The sequence below is a fragment of the Podarcis raffonei genome, chromosome 4 (assembly GCF_027172205.1).
Source record: "Podarcis raffonei isolate rPodRaf1 chromosome 4, rPodRaf1.pri, whole genome shotgun sequence".
Classification (NCBI taxonomy): domain Eukaryota; kingdom Metazoa; phylum Chordata; class Lepidosauria; order Squamata; family Lacertidae; genus Podarcis; species Podarcis raffonei.
This window is the reverse complement of record NC_070605.1, coordinates 25391718-25413981: the sequence shown is the minus strand read 5'-3', so window position 1 is coordinate 25413981 and position 22264 is coordinate 25391718. Positions and strand designations below refer to the sequence as shown.

Here is a 22264-nt window from a genome sequence, read left to right as displayed (position 1 = left end):
TGTGTGAACTCTGTTTTTCCTTGTGGCTTGTGGAGTTTTGTTCTCATACGTTGCTGAACCATGGTTTAACATTCAATAGAAATTGGGCCTGTCTTACTTGTTTTTCTCTGCAATGTGGCGATAATAATAGGGACCATGATTAGTATAAATATTACTGAGTAAATGTATGTAGAACATTCTGATGTGCTCATTATTACTAAGTATACATGTACTAGTATATGTATTAGTAAATTCTACTACACAATATTATTTGAACAATGAAAGGAAGAGTTTCTCCTGGCTTTTTAAAAATATGGGAATAGTTAGGCTGACATTCAGGTGCCTTTTCCGTATTATTTATTTATATCCCCTCCCCCCAAAATGCTCCCCCCTTTTTATCCTCTCAACAATTATGTGAGGTAGGATAGACTATTATAGAAAATTATAAATGATTATGACTATGTGGGGGGGTTTGAATTTGTTTTTATTATTGTTGTTTGTGTTTTTGTGTTTTCTATATTGTAAAGCACCCTGTGATCTTCGGATGAAGGGCATAATCATCATCATAATTATTATTATTATTATTTATTATTTATACCCTGCCCATCTGGCTGGGCCTCCCCAGCCACTCTGGGCGGCTTCCAAAAGAATATTAAAATACTGTGATACATCAAACATTAAAAGCATCCCTAAACAGGGCTGCCTTCAGATGTCTTCTAAAAGTCTGGTAGTTGTTGTTCTCTTTGACATCTGGTGGGATAGTAATAGGACTATGACTGGTCCAAGGTCAACCCAGTGTGCTTCATGGCTGAGCAGTGATTTGAACCCTAATCTCCCATGTCATAGACTAACCACTACACCACATTGCCACTGTAGTACAAAATTACTTTCTACAATCCAGAACTCCAAATGATTGTACAGTGGTATCTCGGGTTACATATGCTTCAGGTTACAGACTCCGCTAACCCAGAAATATTACCTTGGATTAAGAACTTTGCTTCAGGATGAGAACAGAAATCGTGTTCCAGCAGCACAGCAGCAGCGGGAAGCAGTGGTGCTTCAGGTTAAGAACAGTTTCAGGTTAAGAACGGACCTCCGGAACGAATTAAGTACTTAACCCGAGATACCACTGTGTTTGTTACTTGCCCCATTGCAGTTCTGTCTTTAAAGCTAGCGCACATTAATTAAAATGTGACCTGGGTAAGCAGCTCACAGTGATAGGAATATCTTAAGCAGAATATGGATCAATTATAATGCATTCAGGTCAGCTATCCTGAAGGGTGTACAGCCCTGTTTAAAATATTCCTAGAGGAAATATTAAAGATAGAAATTTCCTATTTAAGGTGCTTATTATTGCTTTGCCCAAAGGCGCTATTATTCACAATGGTGAGATGAACTGGAAGACTTCGCTGCTTTGTAACTTGAAATCGTTTGAAGGTACCAGGTGCGTTTCCATTCCTTTTCTGAAGCAAAGCCCAATTTGGGCTTGGCCCAGACACGGATGGGAAACTTGTCTCAGAACCCCCATAAATTTCTCTGGCCTCCTTGGAAAGGTGGTTGGATGCAAGCATATATAAATGAGTAGAACACTGTTCCTTTTTGTGCGTAAAATGTAGCTGCATTATTAATATAAAGTATGTCACAAGTGCGGGGAGTTATTTGCCATACTATATTTGTATAAAGGCTGTAACTGACGCCAGAAGGCAGGCCTGCAATTCTTAAACGTGCTTGTTTTTCTGAGGGCAGTTAGTCCAGTGACTTGTAACTTTTGATCTGTACTCACAGCTGAGGGATTTCTTTACACCCAGCTTGACAGAATTATTCTCCTTGAATCCTGGGAGGATTTGTAAACAGCACAGGGTTTTTTTTTTTTGTTTTGCTTTTTCCTGCACATACCCTAGATTTTTCTTGGAAGCAACAGGAAGGGAATGACTAGAACCTAGTCACTTCTAAATTAGTGCCTGCGGTACTGAAATAGTTGGCATATTGGGTGGTACTTTTTATAAATGTAATGTCAGCCAAATGAGTTTGGCTAACGCGTGCGTGTGGTAAAATTAGCAAAATGCATCACTGATGCTAATGAAGGGAATAACCTCATTGCCGCAGTTCATTGAAAGTGCCATCCGGGCGGATTACTTGCCCTGAACATTGAGGTCAAGGAGTTGCTATTGAAAGCGTGTGAGACTGTGTGTGTGTGTGTGTGAGAGAGAGAGAGAGAGAGACAGAGACAGACAGACAGACAGACAGACAGACAGACAGACAGACAGACAGACAGAGAGATGGGTCTGGCAGATGGGTCTCCATCAGCTCTACTTGAAAGGCCAGCAACATTTCCTTAAAATGTTTTAATTCCAGCTGATCATTATAAGGATTCTGTAATGGTGCCTTTTTCTTTCTCCTCCCTCCTAATCCCATTTCCTTTTGTGTTGTATCCTTAAACCTTAGTATATGACTGCCTCATCACTGACATTTGTAAGCTACTCTGAGAATATTTTTTTCGTTGAAGAGCGGAATAACAATGCTTTTAATTAATAAATGGCTTCTATTTGTGATACGGTACTATTACAGTCTTAACAGCTGAGCACATGCAGAATGTCTCTAGATGAGAACAAGTAGGACATTGATAAGACCTATAAAAATGACTGCTTTTAATAGTACTTCATTATATCTGAGAGTTCAAAAAAAGAAAGTGTATCAGAAATGGCTGTTTTATTTCAAAAGCTCACACACACAAAATACCTTATGTGCTCCTTGCTTGAGCTTCATTTTATGCATATCTTACTTAACTGGAAAAACTAAATCCGGCATTGTTGTCTTACACCCACCTATAGGACTTATCAACAAAACTGGCTTTTCACCTTGCGTGTAGTGAAATAGTCGTATGAAAATGTCTCCCCCTTCCCTCCCCCACTCTGGGAAATTTGCAAATTTGCTCCGGTGCCGACCAAGTTTTCTAAAAAAATATGTTTTAACCTGTGGTTACAAAATCATTCACACTAAAACATTTAAGCTCCTCTCAGTAACTAGCAAGATTCTTATTGCTGTGTTTCTCTATTGTGCAAATATATTCAGTTTTGTGCAAGTGGAAACATTTAGTATTTTCCAGAGGGCTTCTAACTTGAGGCAACTAGATTCCTTTGACTCATAACTCCCTTACAGAATAAGCACTAACGTTGGACCAGTTCAGAGCAAATGGCATGTTTTGTGCTAGTTCAGCTTTATTGCTGTGTCTGAATTCACCTTGTGTTTACACTAGAGCCATGAAGTTCAGAGTACGAAAGAAGGCTCTCCGTAATGGAGTGGAGGTTATTTTTAGGGTGGGGGAGTCATGTTTTGTGTGTACGGCGGGTTGGTTAGCCAGGAAGCAAACTGCTGACACATATTCCCTCCATCCCAAGCTGCCACAGTCCAAACAGAAGAACCCAACTGGCATCAAAGACGGCTGTTGGATTATGTAATGTTTGCTTTCCCATATGGAATGATCAAACATGTTTTTGAGGTGTACGTACTGCTTAGAACACTTATGATAGAAAGGGAGAATAGGAATTAAATGAATAAAAATGTTGAGGGCAGAGGGACACATTTGCAGTTTCTCATTTGCCTTCGTTTTGCAGCTCGACATAGTGAAGCAGATTCAGCCACAAGGAAAAGGTTGAGAGAGGGGGAAATTGGGGCATATATAAGCCCGAACCTCCTGACTGCTGAATTCAGTGTGCATCTTCAAAACATGAGGGGATTACTAAAGTCTAGGCTTAATTTATACTAGGCTTGCCACAAGGAATACTGGAAGGAACGGTTTCTTTGGCTGTGTTGGGACAAAGTCAGTAATATAAAAATATATATATACTTTTGTTTAAACAGTTTTACAGGCTCACGAGAACTTTCTAAGTGATTTCCATCCAGGGAACTACTGGACGAAGATTTGTTTGTTTATTTTGATTTATTTATAAGAGTATGAACCACCAACTCATTAAAAAAAATGGCAGTGTACATAAAGGAAACCATAATTTCAGAGTGGTGGAAAACATTTCACACTAGTAGAACATCCAAGAACATAGGAAGAGCCTGGTGGATCAGATCAATGGCCCATTTGGTCCAGCATCCTGTTTTCATGGTGGACGACCAGATGCCTCTGGGAAACCAGGGAGCAGGACATGAGGACAATAGCACTCTCCCCTCCTGTGGTTTTCAGCAACTGGTGTTCAGCAGCATTGCTGGCCTCCAACTGTGGTGGCAGAGCATAGCTTTCACGGCTAGCAGCCATTGATAGTCCTGTCCTCCACAAATTTGTCTAATCCTGTTTCCAAGCTTGTCCAAGTTGGTCACTGCTTCCTGGGGAGAAGCGAGCTCCATAGTTTGATCATTCGCTGCATGAAGCAGTGCTTATCGGTCCCAAATCTCCCAACATTCAGCTTCTATTGGATTTCCGCAAGCACTAGAGTTAGGAAAGAGGAAGAAGAACTTTTCTCTGTCCACTTGCTCCATGCCGTGCGTCCCATGTGCTGAATGTTTCTAGAGCGCCAAAACATAGTTTTGTTATTTCTAAGGTGCCTGATATTGCTAATCTAGAACCGTAGAGTTGGAAGGGACCCTGGGGTTCATCTAATCCAACCCCCCGATAGCAAAAACTTCATTGCTTAGGGGCGGAATACTCAGCCCAGTTTTGGTTAACGCACATCAAACCTTTAGGTTAATTGCAGGTTATGCAGCAGGATTTTTTAAAATGATATTTTTCATGCAAGTACAGTGGTACCTCGGGTTAAGTACTTAATTCGTTCCAGAGGTCCATACTTAACCTGAAACTGTTCTTAACCTGAAGCACCACTTTAGCTAATGGGGCCTCCTGCTTCTGCTGCGCCGCCGGAGCACAACTTCTGTTCTCATCCTGAAGCAAAGTTCTTAACCTGAAGCACTAATTCTGGGTTAGCAGAGTGTGTAACCTGAAGCATATGTAACCTGAAGCGTATGTAACCTGAAGCGTATGTAACCCGAGGTACCACTTTACTTATAGAAAGGTGACGCCCTCTTAGAAAAGGTCACCCTGCAGTGTCTGTTGCAACATGTTAATGCTTCTGGAACTGGGGGAAGCCCACAGCTTAGCAGTAGAGCATCACATTTGCCAGCAGAAGGTCTAAGGTTTGGTCCCTGGTGTCTCTAGACCTATGAAAAACTCCTGCCTGAAACCCTGGAGACAATACTAAATACTAAATGGACCACCATTCTGACTCAGTATAAGGCAGCTTCTTATGTTCCTAAAGTTTGTTTTTTCTTCAAAGCCATAGTTCTGTAATTACATCAATGATTTAATCAGTAAATGGACTAAAATTCATATGGCTATTTAGCTTCAACGGTGTTATGCCATCGGATTGTTCACTTGGGCCTTCATTTGTGTTTCTGTATATCTGTTTTGTCTAGGAGATGGCTGTGAGAGCCCTGAAACAAACTGGCAGTAGAAGCATTGAAGCAGCTTTGGAATACATTAGCAAGATGGGATACTTGGATCCCAGAAATGAACAAATAGTCCGGGTAATTAAACAGACATCTTCGGGTAAGTGTGGGTGCTCTTTCCATTTCATTCCTAAGCTTTCACCTGGTTTTGATGATGTGTGGAATATGGAAACACTTGGTAGCTGTCTAAGTGTGGTTTATCAAGGGATAAAAGATCATTGACATGTGGACTGTGTGGCAATATATACTTAAAGTTTCATGCCCAATCTGCTAAAGTTTGATGTAACCAGATAGAAGCCTTGCAACAATTTCACTACATTTTGCTGTTGAAGGGTTTGAAATGGGAGTTTGCAAGGAAATATTGAATGTGAGAATTTTGCCTTGTTGTCAGTACAAAAAGAAAAGAAATTGTATTTTACCATAAGTATGGATGCACTCGTATCCTCAACCTGAAGAGTCATGTAGCATTTCACTCTTACTCCTCCTTCCATTTCCTTATTTCTGGTTCAGTGCAAATGCAAAGGTAAATTTAGCCAAGAAACACATTTGAATTTACTAGGAAGAACAGTTTGACCTTTTAGTTTCAAAACTGTTTCATCATTTGCATTGCAGTGTTATACGGAGCCAAGTTTAAGTGTTGTTTTAACCAATGACAGTGGGGGGGTGTTGTCCTTGTTCACAGATCTGAAATCTTTTTGTGAGAAGTAGTCTTAGAAATTCTATGAAATGATGAATTAAGTGTTATGTTCATATGCAGGAATAAGTCTTATTCACCTGAATGGTTTCCTAACACTACCCAACCCATTATCTTTCTCTCCCCACTACAGGAAAGGGTATTATGCCAAACAACATAAGCCGCAGGCCAAGTTTTGAAGGGTCCAGCGAATCTTTCCCACCCTACCACCAGGTTAGCAACCCGGGCTATGAAGGTGCAGGCTTTGGGGCAGAAGCTGCTAACATGCTGGGTGACGTTCCCAGGCCATACATGGACTACTTGCTCTCTGCTTCTCAGTCTGCAACCATGAACTCTCCAGTACAAAGGCCTGCCAGCTTAGGCTCCCACAACACGCCTGTCAGTCACCAGCAGAAAGCCTACCCTGCAAACATGGATGCCCCAGTGATCAACTACCCAGTGGCTGGCCACAGCAGCCAAGCCTTGCAGCTTGGCTCAAACAGCCCTCATTACGGCAGGCAGCCCATGATGGTGCAAGGGGAGGCTCAGGCTCTCGGCTATGGGATTCAGAGGAGCCATTCTTTCCAGAACAAGTTGCAGCAGGAGGGAGGGTATCCAAGCCTTCCGAACAAAGGAACGGTTGTTCAGAATAACTCCGGCCACGGGTTCCAGCAAGCACCAGGCAGTCTGTATATGCCGCACTCCCATCACAAGCAACCCATCCCCTCCTCTCATCCGATGCACGTGATCTCCAGAGGAGGCCCAGCGTACACGAACGAATTTTCAGACAGCCCACCGCAGGGCCTGCTGACGCCATCCAGAAACAGTCTGAACATGGACCTGTATGATATGAACAACCCTCAAGTTCAGCAGTGGCAGACGACCTCTTCGTCGTCGTCCTCGTCGTCGTCCCGCCGCGACTCGTTGCAGAACCCATCCCTGGAAGCATCGGTCCGGCAGCATGTGCCCTTCAGGCCTGAGGGCTGCGTCCCAAGCAGAACCAATTCTTTCAACAGCCACCAGCAACAGATGCCGATATCCATGAGGCAGACTTCTCCAGGCAAAGCTGAGGCGTCCATTACTTCTCCAAACACCATCACGGCCGTCACATCTGCTCATATTCTACAGCCAGTGAAGAGCACAAGGGTGATGAGGCCTGAGCCTCAGACTGCAGTAGGCCCCGCTCATCCTGGCTGGCTGGCTGCGCAATCTTCGGCTGTGGATGGCTTAGGAATGGCCGAACAGCACCCCCTTCCTGTTGGAGGAGCTAATGCCTACCAGCTAGATGTGGACTATAGCAATCAGGAGCTGAGGTGCCCTCCGCCTCCTTATCCGAAGCATTTGCTGCTGCCCAGTAGTTCCGAGCAGTTTGATATGAACTGCTTACGTACAGGGATCGAGCAGACCCTTCGGGGAGTCCCCAGCTCATCAGGAAATAAAGCTGAGGAAAATGGGGAAAGGAACGACAAAATCAAGTCGGCCAAAGCGGAAAAGCCAGGCAAGGATAAGAAACAGATCCAGACGTCCCCAGTGCCGGTGCGGAAGAACGGCAGAGACGAAGAGAAAAGAGAGTCACGTATTAAAAGCTACTCGCCGTTTGCCTTTAAATTCTACATGGAGCAGCATGTGGAGAACGTCATAAAGACCTACCAGCAGAAAATTAATCGCCGGCTGCAGCTGGAGCAAGAAATGGCCAAGGTAATTTGTGTGTTTGTGCTTTTGTTTTTCTTGAAAGGTAGTAAGACTGGGATAATGTAGCAGACCTCTGTATTCAATACAGCATAGATAGGCAAGTCTCTCACACTTCCTGATACAGCACATCACAATTTCATCCAACCCCCTACAGAGATATTTTCTGACATTCAGGACCATTGATTTAGTGCTGGGTGTCATTTGTGCTTCTTCCCCCCCAGTCCCCCCCCCAATACAGAGGAAGGAGCAGAAAGCCAAGCCACACTGCCCCTGATATCAAGGGGAATAGACAAACAACACATGGAAGATAAGGTTGTCAATGACTCATAGAATTGGTAGACTCCTCTTCATGTTGGCTCTATGGAAGCTGTTTTATCAAAGGCAGCAGACCTCTAAATTCCTGTGGCTGGAGTATAGCAGTGGGAGAGGGCTGTTTGTAATATTCTGCTTGGAGGCTTCCCATAGGCATCTGGTTGGCCAGTGTTGAAACTAGGATGCTAGAATTCTTATGACTTTGGCTTGATTCCTCTTATGGGCAGTGGTGGAGGAAGGGGGGGTATGAGGGGTGTGGTCCACCCTGCGTGTCATCACTGAAGGGGGATGACAAAATAACTTTTTAGGAGTGACATGGCGGCTTAGGCGCCTGCAGGTTCTGCGCTGCCTGAAACGGCATTGTGGGATTTGCATCTGCCTACTACCTCTCCCTCAGCTGCCCTACAGCTGAGGGGGAGGCGGTGGAGAGGCTTCAGGCGTAGACGAGGCTCACCCCGCCCCCGGTTGCAGGACACGCCCCCGCACCAGGCACCTGAGCAGCTAGCTACGCCACTGCTTATGGGTCCTCTTATGGTTTAATGACCAGTGGAATCCCTTTGACTTATGAAATTTTATCAGGGATTTCCCTCAGATTTTCCAAGGTTACCTTCCTTGCCATGTGGGCTAGTGAAATGCAGTGAGGAATTAGATAGTTGCGGTGATTATTTTTGAGCCAGATTTTAACCTTAGAAGCATGAACTGAAAATAACAAAGTAATAGAATGAATGCAACCTGCATGTACTGCTTTTTAATATTTAGAGGGTGAGATGGAACAAAAACAGACTGAGCTTTCGTTGCACATTTTTCGTAACTGATGTGATTGTACAGCTTTTCCGGCAATTTTGTGTGTGTGTGTGTGTGTGTGTGTGTGTGTGATGATCCTGACTCCCTTGATTTTTCTCTCCCCATCTCATAATTTTAACCCAGGCTGGCCTTTGTGAAACAGAACAAGAGCAGATGAGGAAAATTCTCTACCAAAAGGAGTCCAACTACAACAGGCTCAAGAGAGCCAAAATGGACAAATCCATGTTTGTAAAAATCAAGACTCTGGGTATCGGTGCTTTTGGGGAAGTCTGCCTTGCCTGCAAAGTGGACACCCACGCCCTGTACGCCATGAAAACCCTGAGGAAGAAAGACGTGCTGAACCGTAACCAAGTTGCCCATGTCAAGGCCGAAAGGGATATCCTTGCAGAGGCAGACAATGAATGGGTGGTTAAGCTCTACTACTCCTTCCAGGACAAGGAGAACCTGTATTTTGTGATGGACTACATCCCCGGCGGAGACATGATGAGCCTGCTCATCCGGATGGAAGTCTTTCCAGAAAAGCTAGCTCGGTTTTACATTGCTGAACTCACACTGGCCATAGAGAGCGTGCACAAAATGGGGTTTATCCATAGAGACATCAAGCCTGATAACATTCTGATTGATCTCGATGGACACATCAAACTGACCGACTTTGGCCTCTGCACTGGATTCAGGTGGACGCACAACTCAAAATATTACCAGAAAGGTACTGGGCTTGGGGGCAAGGAGATAGCATCGAAATGTGCCGTAGTTGTTGTTACTATGACTTCAGCATATGTATATATCCTCCCCTTCAGAAAAATCCCCAGAGTGGCTTATAGCACAAACTCAAAAATACAATAAACACATTAAAAAAAAAACCATGAGAAAGGTGGGGGTTGAGGAGGTGTTTGAAGGTGAGAGAGGTGATGTCACCCATTTGTTCTAAGAGGCAGCTCCAAAGATAAGGGGCAGTAAGAGAGATGGAGGAGTGACGGTCATGGGCAGGGGATGCATGGGGGATATAAGAGCAGAGATAAGGGCAGGCAAGGCTAAGGAGAGCTTTAAAGGGGAAGACAAGGAATTTGTACTGGACCAGGAGCAGAAAGAGAAAAAAGTGAATGACTTTAGTGGCAGATTTTGGGATGGAGATGAGGGAGCCAAGGTGTGACCATGTAAAATCAGAGAGATGGTAGCAGTAGCCGACGCCAGCCTATTTACAAACACAGGTGTTTTTAATAAATGCACAATAGACATATGAGCCACATAACATATAGGGCTCCTCCAGACAATCAGGGCATTCATCTTAGAATGCACGGGGCATTCAGCTAAATATTCCCATCAGTGCAAATATTACTGCTAGCACAATGGGATTTTCCCACCCACCTCCTCCTTCCCTCACACTTGCCCTACCCTGCAAAACCTGCTCTGAAAAGTTGAGCCAGCAGAACAGAATTGGGGGCACATGGAGGGAGGAGAGGAGAGGAAAGGTTTTGTTGCACAAGGAGTAAATCCTGCACTGACAGAACCAGTGACTTGGTGCTACATGGAATACAACATTGTCCAGTCTCTACTGAGCATTCATTCCGGTTTGTTTGTGAGGATGTTAAACGGCAATGAGCATTCATCCTGATTTACTCGGATGGTGGTCTTCCCGTTTTTCAGATGTTCATCCCACACTTTTCACTACATTTCCCTGTTACTTTTTAAATTGCAAAGTGTCTAGTTTGTTGTTGTTTTAAGTGGATTTGTTGCGTCAGGGCAACAGAGCACTATATAGGTAAAGGGACCTCTGACCATTAGGTCCAGTCCTGACGGACTCTGGGGTCGCGGCGCTCATTTCGCTTTATTGGCCGAGGGAGCTGGCGTACAGCTTCCGGGTCATGTAGCCAGCATGACTAAGCCGCTTCTGGCGAACCAGAGCAGCACACGAAAACGCTCTTTACCTTCCCGCTGGAGCAGTACCTATTTATCCACTTGCACTTTGACGTGCTTTCGAACTGCTAGGTTGGCAGGAGCAGGGACCGAGCGATGGGAGCTCACCCCATCACGAAGATTCGAACCGCCGACCTTCTGATCAGCAAGTCCTAGGCTCTGTGGTTTAACCCACAGCGCCACCCAGTCCCTAACAGAGCACTATAGTCTGCTTTAATTGAAGAAAAATACTGACAACTTGGAGGTGAATGTAGTCACCATTTGCGGTTGCTTCTGAGTCCCCAGAGCCACAAACATTTTTATCTTTGAGTAAGCAGCTACCTTTTGCCTCCTGAACCTTTTTTAAACACTCTATTCATTTTTAAGATGTTACATGTTAGGGGAAGGGGTGAAATGCAAACAAAAATTGCAACCCAAATTAAATTGCAAAGCTTGCTGTTCAGAGGAAAACATAATGAATCGTGCTTGTTTTGTTTCTTGGGAGAGCTTTTATTGATCTTTCCATGTAATTTCCTATTTTCTTTCCCCATCTTTTGAAAGGGAGCCACATCAGGCAGGACAGCATGGAGCCAAGCGACCTTTGGGATGATGTGTCTAACTGTAGATGTGGAGACAGGTTGAAGACCTTGGAGCAGAGAGCTAAAAAGCAACATCAGAGATGTTTAGCCCATTCATTAGTTGGAACACCCAATTATATTGCACCTGAAGTTCTCCTTCGTAAAGGTAGGTGGTTTATTTGTTTAAAATGTTTCTAGCTCACCTTTCATCACAAGCGCTCAGTATTCTATACTGCAGTACAGTCAAACCTCGGATCCCAAACGCCTCCGTTTTGGAACATTTCGGCTCCCGAACAACGAAAACCGGAAGTAAATGCTCCAGTTTTCTAACGTTTTTCGGAAGCCAAAAGTCCGACACGGCTTCCGCTTGAGTGCAGGAGCTCCTGCAACCAATCGGAAGCCATGCCTTGGTTGTTGAACATTTCGGAAGCCAAATGGACTTCAGAACGGATTACATTTGACAACCAAGGTTTGACTGTATATACGTTTTATACAAAAAGTTCAGGCATCTCAGTACAGAATTCCATATTCTCTGAGGCTTGCTATAATCTTCATAGTGCAGTGAATAAAATACTCTGAGCACTTTTGAATATCCACTTTGCTTTCAGAGGCAGGATCCAGGTCAGCCATCACAAGGCACATAAAGCAGATTTTTCAATAGTTTAGGTTTTTGCCACAGTTCATTCTTCTGAGATGAAGTTACGAACCTATAAGTGGCAAGGTTATTGATAAAATTGAAAATAAAATCTGACTTGCGTCTTTGAAAACACAGCAGATAACACATTGTTTTCCTGATTGCCTTTCAGGATACACTCAGCTATGTGACTGGTGGAGTGTTGGTGTGATTCTCTTTGAGATGTTGGTTGGGCAGCCTCCGTTTCTGGCTGCCTCTCCCACAGAAACCCAGCTGAAGGTAAATTCACTCCCAGTTAATATTGTTAAAAATTAATGGTGTTGCTCTGTGGGGGGTCCCCCCTTTTTTCTCAATTTTTCTTCAAATAATAAATCAATCCTGGATTTTTTTGTTAGGCAACAATCCAATTTGGGTAAGCCTGGGTGTTATTATTTATTTGTGAATATTCTACATATATATATTTAAGGCAGTTTACAGACGTATCCTCAAAATCATCTAAAACTAAATTTAAAAATAATATAACAACCAAGGATAGGTTTAAAAACAACACGGAATGAACACCTAAGCCAGGCCTCCCCAAACTTGGCCCTCCAGATGTTTTGGGACTACAACTCCCATCATCCCTAGCTAACAGGACCAGGGGTCAGGGATGATGAGAATTGTAGTCCCCAAACACCTGGAGGGCCGAGTTTGGGGAGGCCTGACCTAAGCAAAGGCCTTTATATAGAATCGTAGAATCACAGAGTTGGAAGGGACCACAAGGGTCATCTACTCCTGCCTCCTGCAATGCAGAAATATTTTGCTCCACATGGGGCTCAAACCCGTGATCCTGAGATTAAGAGTCTCATGCTCTCCTGACGGAGCTGTCCACAACATGAGATGAGCTTGCTGGTTTGGGCCAATGGCCCATCTAGTACTAATTATCTTTTGTACAAAATGAGGCCATGGACTGCTCTAGACAATATGCATGTTTATTAAGCATTCATCCTGATTTGCTTTCACAAAGCTTTCCAGGAGGTTAGAATGTGCCCCGTCTTTATTGTGCATTTGATTTATTTAAATCCTTTCTGTACCAGTTTATATGTCAACAAAAATCTTAAACACTATTTTAAAGACATCAAGTAGAACATTCCAAAGTATCAAAACCAAAACGTTACAGGTTAACTTCATGCTGCTTTAAACATGTACTTTGCACTTGATTTAAATATTACCTTACACATAAAGATATTACTAATAAAAATCACAGAAATACAACTCTTCATACTCAGCATAGTTGGCAGCTGAACAAAATAACTGAAATATACCCTTAGTGATCTTCCACATACAGGCCTCGTATGTGTGGTGTGGTGTGAGCCAGTGTGGTGTAGTGGTTAAGAGCGGTAGATTCATAATCTGGTGAACCGGGTTCGCTTCCCCGCTCCTCCACATGCAGCTGCTGGGTGACCTTGGGCCAGTCACACTTCTTTGAAGTCTCTCAGCCCCACTCACCTCACAGAGTGTTTGTTGTGGGGGAGGAAGCAAAAGGAGAATGTTAGCCGCTTTGAGACTCCTTCCGGTAGTGATAAAGCAGGATATCAAATCCAAACTCCTCCTCCTCCTCTTCTTCTTCTTCTTCTTCTTCTTCTCAGGCATCCCTACACCAACCCTACAGATAACACAGCTAATCCCTAATGAAACGTTTTTCACAAAGAGAACTTCCGGCTTCCCAAAAAAAAGTAATCTAGCAGCATTAAGCACAACTTAAACCAATTCATTCACCCACCTCCACCTAGGGTAATACACTATTATACAAACAGTACTGGAGTGGCGTCCCTAAGACGGTTGGGTGGCTCCTTGTATGCCTCCTTCTGATAACTCCTGCAGCCAAGCTGGTGCCAAAAGTATTGCTCTACTTTCCTTTGGACCACGCCAACGAGGCTGAGAGAGGGGCACCCCAGGACCACCATACACACTGCCCAGGCTGGCACGCCGGGGAGGTTGCTTCAGTGCCGCAAACCCAGTGGTTTACCTTCACTCCATTAGCTTTTGAGTTGGATGGATGCCCACAGCATTACTCCCTTCCTATCTCCCAATCAGGTATGGCTATACTAACTTACTCTATACCAGTTCAGTCTGGTATTAAGCAGTCTTGAAACACACAAAAGCACAGTGCCAGTAGCCACCCAATAATGTATCACTCACTTTATTCAAATGGATAATAAATTCCCAAAGGGGTAATTCCCTTTAGCGTCAACCACTTGTGGATTTCCACTCTCCTCTTCCTCTGGAATTGGCAAACATGTCCTGGCTAGCAGGGCAACCAGGAACAGGGTGGGCAGATAGGTGGAGGACGTTATACAAAGAGGTTACATGGCAATGAGCATTCAGCCTGAGTTACTTGCATAGCAGTTCTCTTGTCCATACATTTTACCACCATTTTCCTAACTGAAAAACTCTGGGGTGTGTTTTTTTAGCGGATTTGTTGTGCCAGGCAACAGAGCAATTTAACCCATTTTAATTGCACAAAACTAAACTTCTAGTATGCTCTAGAATGCCGCCTGCAAAATATTGAGAGTCTGAGGCTGACCAATGACACAGTTTGAAGGAATTTGCCATGAGTGGAAAGGCCCTTTATCCTTCATAAAATCAAATCTATAGGACAACAGTAATACTATAAAAAAGCCATAGATATCCAAAATTCCTAACAGAGCCATTATTAGAATGATTAGATTGTATTTCTAATATAAAGTTCATTTTAGGCTTCTCTGTAAATAACATTGATCACATTTCCTTCTAAATTAAATGAATTTGTTAAATATTTCCTTCTTCGTATTGCCACTCCTTAGCATCTAACCAAGTGATATCCATCTGTAGATATCAGTGATTTAAGAGTTCTTGAGAGGGTGGGTGGAACCTTTGGGGAATTTTTAGCTTGAGGATACTTCTGGATTGAGGCTCAGGTGGCCTCAGTGGCATGGAATGCCTTCCATCAGCTTCAACTGGTGGCCCAGTTGCGCCTCTATCTGGACCAGGATAGCCTAACTTCTGTCCTGTTTTATGTCTAGAAGGCTTGCCTTTCAGGAGGAATGCTACTGGATGCTAACCATCTATATTCACTACTCTTCAGGTGATAAATTGGGAGAACACACTGCACATCCCCTCCCAGATCAAGCTGAGCCCCGAAGCAAGTGACCTTATCACAAAACTGTGCTGTGCTGCCGAAGAGAGGCTCGGGAGAAATGGAGCAGACGACCTCAAGGTTCACCCTTTCTTTGACTCCATGGACTTCTCCACCGATATCCGCAGGCAGGCAGCTCCCTACGTCCCAAAGATCAGCCATCCAATGGACACCTCAAATTTTGATCCCGTTGAGGAAGAAGGCCCTTGGGATGACGCTAGTGAGGACAGCACCAGGGCATGGGACCCGCAGACTTCCTCCAGCGGCAAACACACGGAACATGCCTTCTATGAGTTCACTTTCCGAAGGTTCTTTGACGACAATGGATACCCATTCAGATACCCAAAGCCTTCTGGAAAAGAAGTGAGCCAGTCAGAGAATTCTGATACAGAAAGCAAAGATGGGTTGGATCAGGCAGGAGCCTGTCAACCTGTATATGTGTAAATTATTGTACAGAGTTCTACAAAATTAACCCCTTTATCCATAACTTCCATCTGAGCCTGCAGATAGAAGGACTTGCAGACCAGGTCCTAAATGCAAGCTGGTTTTGAGTTTAGGCTGTTTAGGACTGTAAATAGCTATGTTAATGAGTGCACTTGAAATCCAGATTTTCAGCATCGATTTCCAAGGACAGGCGTGTTCTTAAGCCAAGTTTTCCTTCTGGGTCAGCGTTGCCCACTCTGAGCATTTACAAGCTTCCACAGTGTTGTGCTGTTTTATTTTATTTTCAAGTGAGCAGAGAGCACTTATTTTTGTTTATAGCAGGGTTCTGTTTATCCTACTAAATTATAGGGATTAATTCAGACAAATCATGCTGCTGTTCTTCTTTTCTACATTCTTTTTTAATGTCCATCGCACTTATGTCACATTTTTAGGAAAATAAGTAAGACTGAAGAACGTGTGATTAAAGGTCTCTGTGCAATAATGTTTTAATAAGAGAAGAAAAAGTCTGCTGTCCTACATTTACCAGTGCCATTTTTATTGACCCCATAATAATCTATATGTACTTTCAGTATCCTGACATCATTTTTGAAGCTGCTTTATTTCCCTTTTTTTGATTTTTTTAAATTTTAATTTAGTGTAATCAAAGTGTGAGCAAGTGGCAATCGAAGAGTGGTTTCAGTGACTGGATTTGTGTAGAATGTTGCATGGAGCTGTGATTATGTTGTTTCTTCTGTTTTGAAATGACCTATTTCTTGCCATTCACAGGCAGGTCCTGTGTGTGTACTTGTACTGAGGATCTCAGCGACCCTCGGGACTTGTGTGCTGATAATGTATTGTGTGGATGGTTTTGACTCCTTATTATGACTGTGTGTTCTGTAAAAACAAATTACAAAGCTCTAATTCAGGTTAGGGGTTGGTGGTGTGTACAGGGGAAGAGAGAGAGAGGTTAGTAGCAGTTGATTATCTTGTTTCTTAAAATTTCTCCCAAAGATGGGTAACTAGCAAAACAGTTGCTTTGGAAATAAATTTGTGGCCAAAATCTAACTGTTTTATGGCCCACTCACCTACCACATGGTATGCAGTGTTCAGTTGTTTGAAACTTGCCATATAGTATTCATTTATCTTATCATTTAGTGTCTATATGGGGGGAAATATATAGAGGAGAATTCTTTGTGCCTTAAATTTGATTTGTGGGCCTTACTTCCTTATCCTTAAAACTGATAAGGACTCTTCAGAGCAGTAATGTTAAAGGTAATTCAGTGACAATGCCTTTCTTTCTGGGATATGTTGAATCTATGGAGCTGCCTTTATACCAAGTTGTTTCCTCAACACCCTAGCCAGTATTGTCTCCTCTGGCAGACAGTCTCTCAGGCAGAATTCTTCCAAGCCCAGTTAACCTGAGACCATTTTACTGGGAGGCGCTGGGGATTTAACGTGGAACTATATACATGCAAAACATAAATTTTGCCATTGAGATATAGACCCTCTCCAGGTGCATCTTTTCTTTGTTGCGGCTATATCTTATGGTGGAAAACCAATCGCAGTATATATAGCAATCCCCGAAACCATAGATACACATTGGCCTCTCTAGCTGCTTCTCTGTGATCACTTGGAGGACCAGAAATGGCTTACATGATGAAAGCGTGCAGTGCTTTATCAAGATCGCATTGAGGCAACAATGGCTGGCACTTCCAGAGCTGCCAGGAATTGTGAACTCTTCTTTCCTATTTAAATAGACCTATTCTAACCATGTATACACAGAAATGAATATATTTGGGGTAGCAGCCTTAGTTGTCTTAAGTGACGTTCCCAAATGCTGGCCCCGATTATACCTGGTCTGTTATATTGTTATATATCTATGATGGACTATACTAACCCTGCATCTCTATCAAAATGCAAGCGTACGTTAAAATATTTTCTAAAAATTGTTTAAAATAATGCATTTTATTAGTTATGTTAACGTAAGGATTATTCAAAATGATAATGGAATACTAAAAATAAGTAAGCCATAAATATCTTCATTTATATTATATATATATACCTAAATCAGATTAGTTTAACAGTCCTATTTTAAAATAATTCATTGCAATAACATTTGAGGGCAATATTCCACTGTGTTCTTGCTTTTTATGTTAAGCTTTTGAATCTGAAGCTGCGTTTTCCCCCACTCCCATGTTATTCCAAATATTCTTCCTTAACATTTTAGCCTATCATATCCTACCCATTGTCTAGATATCTAAAGCAACAGCACCTGTAAATCCATCAGGCTAAACTAAACAAAATGATTGTGTATTTGTTTACATTTGTATGAAAGGAGTGTTCTGAGGTATGCAGTGCTTGTGTTGTGGCAGTTTATGAAAGATTTCAGTATTACTACTTTTTATATAATAATGCCATGTTTTTTATATATATTTACAACTATCTGACATTCTTTCATGTGGTAGGTTCTTCCTCAGGAACTCAGTTTAACTGTTATTTATTTATCATTTGCCTTTCGAAAGCTTCCGCTGGCACAATTTATTATTATTAAAAAAAAAAAACCGAATCAAAATCACAGGATGTATCTTGTGTGTGTTCTTTTAGCTTATTATAGTGGTTCTTAATTAGCGAAGTACTGCAAACGCCCTTTTTTTGAAAGCCAAGCCATGGACCCGCTACTTTTGTGACACTGTAATTCAGTTTTACTAGCAAACCAGAGATTAAACTAACTTTTTCCAGCCCCGGGGGGGAGCTCAGGGAGTGTTCATGTAACACACCTGCAGCCGTCACACTAACATGTTGCGACACACAGTTTGGAAAGCTCTGCCATACATGCCGATCACAACAATTTTGCTTCCCTAAATTTCCCTACGTCTGTCCCTTGTAGGCCCTGGCAATTACTCTTCGCACAGAAACTCAAGTAAGCGGGTGTTTGCAAACCTAGCGTGAGAATTGCCAAAAAACCCACATCACCTAAAGTGAAGTTCAAAGCTGAATTTGGTAGTTTCTAAATGGCTTTTAAGGAATTTCATATGAAGTCAAAAGTGTTTTGATCAGATTTAAGAATTTTGAATAAGATAGGGGATCAGTATACTTACTCCCTCGTGGTCACCATATGGAATCAGAGAATTGCAGAGTTGGAAGGGGTCTTGGGGGTCATCTAGTCCAACTCCCTGCAGTGCAGGAGTCTTTTATTGCCTGAAATATAAATATGAAACAAATATGGAGGTTCCTCTTCAGGTGAAGCAACTGACAAAAATGTGAAGGAAGTCAGCAGGACTTTCAATAAGACTATTGTAGTTGCTGTGGGAGCAGGGGAAGGGTGTTTTGCCGGATTTTGCAAAAACCCAATCTGGTGTCGAAGTCTATAATGAAATTGAATTTAACAGTAGTAACTGCAGCATCACAGCACTTGCCAAAGTGGAAGGAGTTCTGAAAACCGGTCTGAAAGGCGATACTGGAGCACTACTAATCATTTCCCAATTACGTGTGCAGAAAACAGAACTCACTGATAGGCAACACATGAAGACTGTTGCAAAGCACCCCAAATTATTACTATTGTATAATTACAGTGGTACCTCAGGTTACATACGCTTCAGGTTACATACGCTTCAGGTTACAGACTCGGCTAACCCAGAAATAGTACCTCGGGTTAAGAACTTTGCTTCAGGATGAGAACAGAAATCATGCTCCGGCGGCGTGGCAGCAGCAGGAGGCCCCATTAGCTAAAGTGGTGCTTCAGGTTAAGAACAGTTTCAGGTTAAGAACGGACCTCCGGAACGAATTAAGTACTTAACCTGAGGTACCACTGTATAAGGTTATTGTATAATCTTAGAAGGGGCACAGCTGTCAATGCACTACTACCTGTGAGTCATCTTAGGTCCATCCCCAGATGTTCAGGAAGGCTCCCTAAACCTCTGGAGAGCCTTTTGTGGGTGGTGGAGTTAGGGGCTGGGTGGCTGCAGGAGAGAGGAAGGAACAGAAAGTTTTCTTTCCACAAAGCTCCTTATCCACACAATCCCATACATGTCTCCTCAGAAGCAAGTCCCACTGAGTTCTACAAGTCTGGCTCCCAGCTCGATTGCAGCCTTACGGTGCAATTTTAACCATGTCTACTCAACAGCAAGTCCTATCAAATTTACTTGGGGCTTACTTCGAGGTAAGTGGTGCTAGAGTTGTGGCCTAAGTTAATTCATCTTGCGATCCAAGCCATTGTTTTCGTACAAAGCAAAAACAGACCTGTAAGCTTAAAATAATAACAGAAAAATGCAATGTTATTGGCAGATCATCAAACATGTAATTCCAAACATACTTTTACTGAATTTCTCCTTGCAGGCAATAATAGATTTAGACATGCATATGACATAAATAGCAAATGCTAAATTCTATGGGGGGGTGGAACTCGGAATGTTTTTTCTGGCAGAGAAATGTGTTAAAGCAGTGAATGGTGGCATGTGGTGGAAAGGATTCTGGGTTTGTTCACTGGCAAGATTTCCGCCATCTGCCTTATACACCATTTTCCTAATTAAGAGTGAGCAGAAGAAAATGTTACATTTTCAGAATTAGCCTGTTAAAATATATTCAGAGTCTGAGGGTTTGCAAATGAGGCAAACAAAAGTATTATTTTAACAATACGTGTGCTGCTGCTTTTAACATATACATAAACTCAAAATAGCAGCCTGTGAAGCTTCTTTTTACTCAGTCAAACCACTGGTCTGCCTAGCACTGTCAACACTGACCAGCAGCAGCTCTCTAGATCACTCGCTGCCTTACCAAGAGATACTGGGGATTGAACCTGGCATCACCTGCATGCAACATCCCTGGCATCTCCAGGTAAGGACTAGGAAAGATGCTTTCTGAAACCACTACCCGTCACTGTTGACAGTACACAGCCTGGTGAACCAATGGTCTGACTGTATAATGCAGCTCAAAGTAGCTTACATCAGGCATAGGCAAACTCAGCCCTCCAGGTGTTTTGGGACTACAACTCCCATCATCCCTAGTTAACAGGACCAGTGGTCAGGGATGATGGGAGTTGTAGTCCCAAAACATCTGGAGGGCCGAGTTTGCCTATGCCTGGCTTACATCATAAAAAAGCAACAAAACATAACAATGAATGAAAAGCACATTGTCTAAAAATTCTGGAGAAAGCTTTTCACAAAAGTCAGTGGAAAGTAAGCCTACAAGTGACTATCAGTCATGACAAAATGTTGCATTATGGTGGAGGGCCACCTATTCACCAGCCATGCACCGCTTGCAGATCTCTACATGTAGATGCATTGCAGCAGAACCGTTGAATCGGGATGCTTGGCATAAATCCCGCTCCCTGCCCCGATTTACCATGCAGGTAGCTCTCTTTGAAATCAGTGAGGCTTGAGCACACAGCATTGTTGCTTATAGTTTTTTATCAGTTCAAAACTTAGCTTATAATCTAGGAAACAATAACCAAAGAGCGTGCACTATCAATCCAAACCGTCAAAGCACATTCATGCACGCTCTCCAGTACCCGCTTGTAAATTCTGTTTTCCAAGACTTGAAATAGCATGGCAATTTCCTTCATGCCACCATTCCCTCCCCCACCCCCGAACAGACTGGATACTGCTGGCAATTTTTCTATCTCTGGTTGGCACAGATCAGACTCTTTAATTAAAAAACTGAGAAGACACTGTTTTTCAGACCAGCAACAGAATCGACACATCGGACACTCCTGCTGGGGTACTGAGCATTTGCAGTGCATTTCGTGGGTGCCAAATAATGGATTGATTTTCCTAGCAGGGAATTCTGTCGTTGCCACATAATCTGTGCTAATCCTCTATTATTGTTCCATTTTTCTCTTTTACCATACTTAGTCTTAAATATCACGCAGTCTGAACTTACGGTCAGGCTAAAATGCCTGCTACGAGAGCGCCTGCTGGCTCATGCAAAACACACAAAAGTCTCTCAAGAATCATACTAAATAATTCCTGTAGCAATCGCAAAACTAAAGTAACAATCAGGATGCCCGAATATGACTCCCGCATTGTGGGCAACCCTTAATCTAGGCTCGTGACTCATTGAACCAAATGAAGTTCACCAGCTAGCTTGTCAAACCTAGTGCACAAATTGTGGGGAACGGGGAGGTAATAAAGCTTATTGTGAAAGCTACAAGTCTCATCCCCTGAAACACAGACTGTCAAAGGAAGAGGGGCTGGGTCCCCTTTGACTTCTACTTCCCTGTTCTTTGATCACAGTAATAGGGTTTTCATTTCTCTTCTGTGTGGTTCCTAGTGGCTGTTTGAGTTGGATTCCCAGCTAACTCTCTCTTTGTCATTCACTTGCTGGAGTTCTTGCCTTGAAGCCTTGATCCTCCCGGAGGTGCTTTAAATACATAGTTAGGATGTGGCATAATACTAATATGAAGCACAATGCCTTCCTTTACCAATAGATGGAATGTATGACCAAACCTGGCGTGCTCTGGTCCATGGGCTCACAAAGAGTCGAACACAACTAAACCACAACGACCAAACCAAGATAAAAGCAGGGAGGCTACAAAAGGCCACAAACAGAGGTAGCAAGCCAAATCATGTTCTTCAGGGGCCATCACAAAAGGAAGTAAGACTGCTTTGTGATTCAGACAAAGGTCAAGCCTCAGGAGTGCTTGAAATCCCCCTGTTTTTGTGGAATTGGAAAAT

At 42.9% G+C, this 22264-nt stretch overlaps 1 protein-coding gene across 5 annotated transcripts in view; it reads left to right on the top strand.

Moving 5' to 3' along the window:
• Window positions 1–18170, top strand: part of LATS2 (large tumor suppressor kinase 2) — a 66054-nt gene extending 47884 nt beyond the window's left edge. For 4 of the 5 annotated variants that reach the window (XM_053385849.1, XM_053385851.1, XM_053385848.1 and 1 more), the window contains 6 exons: window positions 5395–5527; window positions 6255–7798; window positions 9032–9614; window positions 11363–11545; window positions 12186–12292; window positions 15120–18170. In XM_053385849.1, the coding sequence (XP_053241824.1) occupies window positions 5395–5527; window positions 6255–7798; window positions 9032–9614; window positions 11363–11545; window positions 12186–12292; window positions 15120–15614 (3045 nt within the window). In that variant the 3' untranslated portion in view covers window positions 15615–18170. The remainder of the gene's footprint in view (window positions 1–5394; window positions 5528–6254; window positions 7799–9031; window positions 9615–11362; window positions 11546–12185; window positions 12293–15119) is intronic. The other variant, XM_053385852.1, reaches the window with a different exon arrangement.
• The last annotated feature ends 4094 nt before the right edge of the window (window positions 18171–22264 follow it).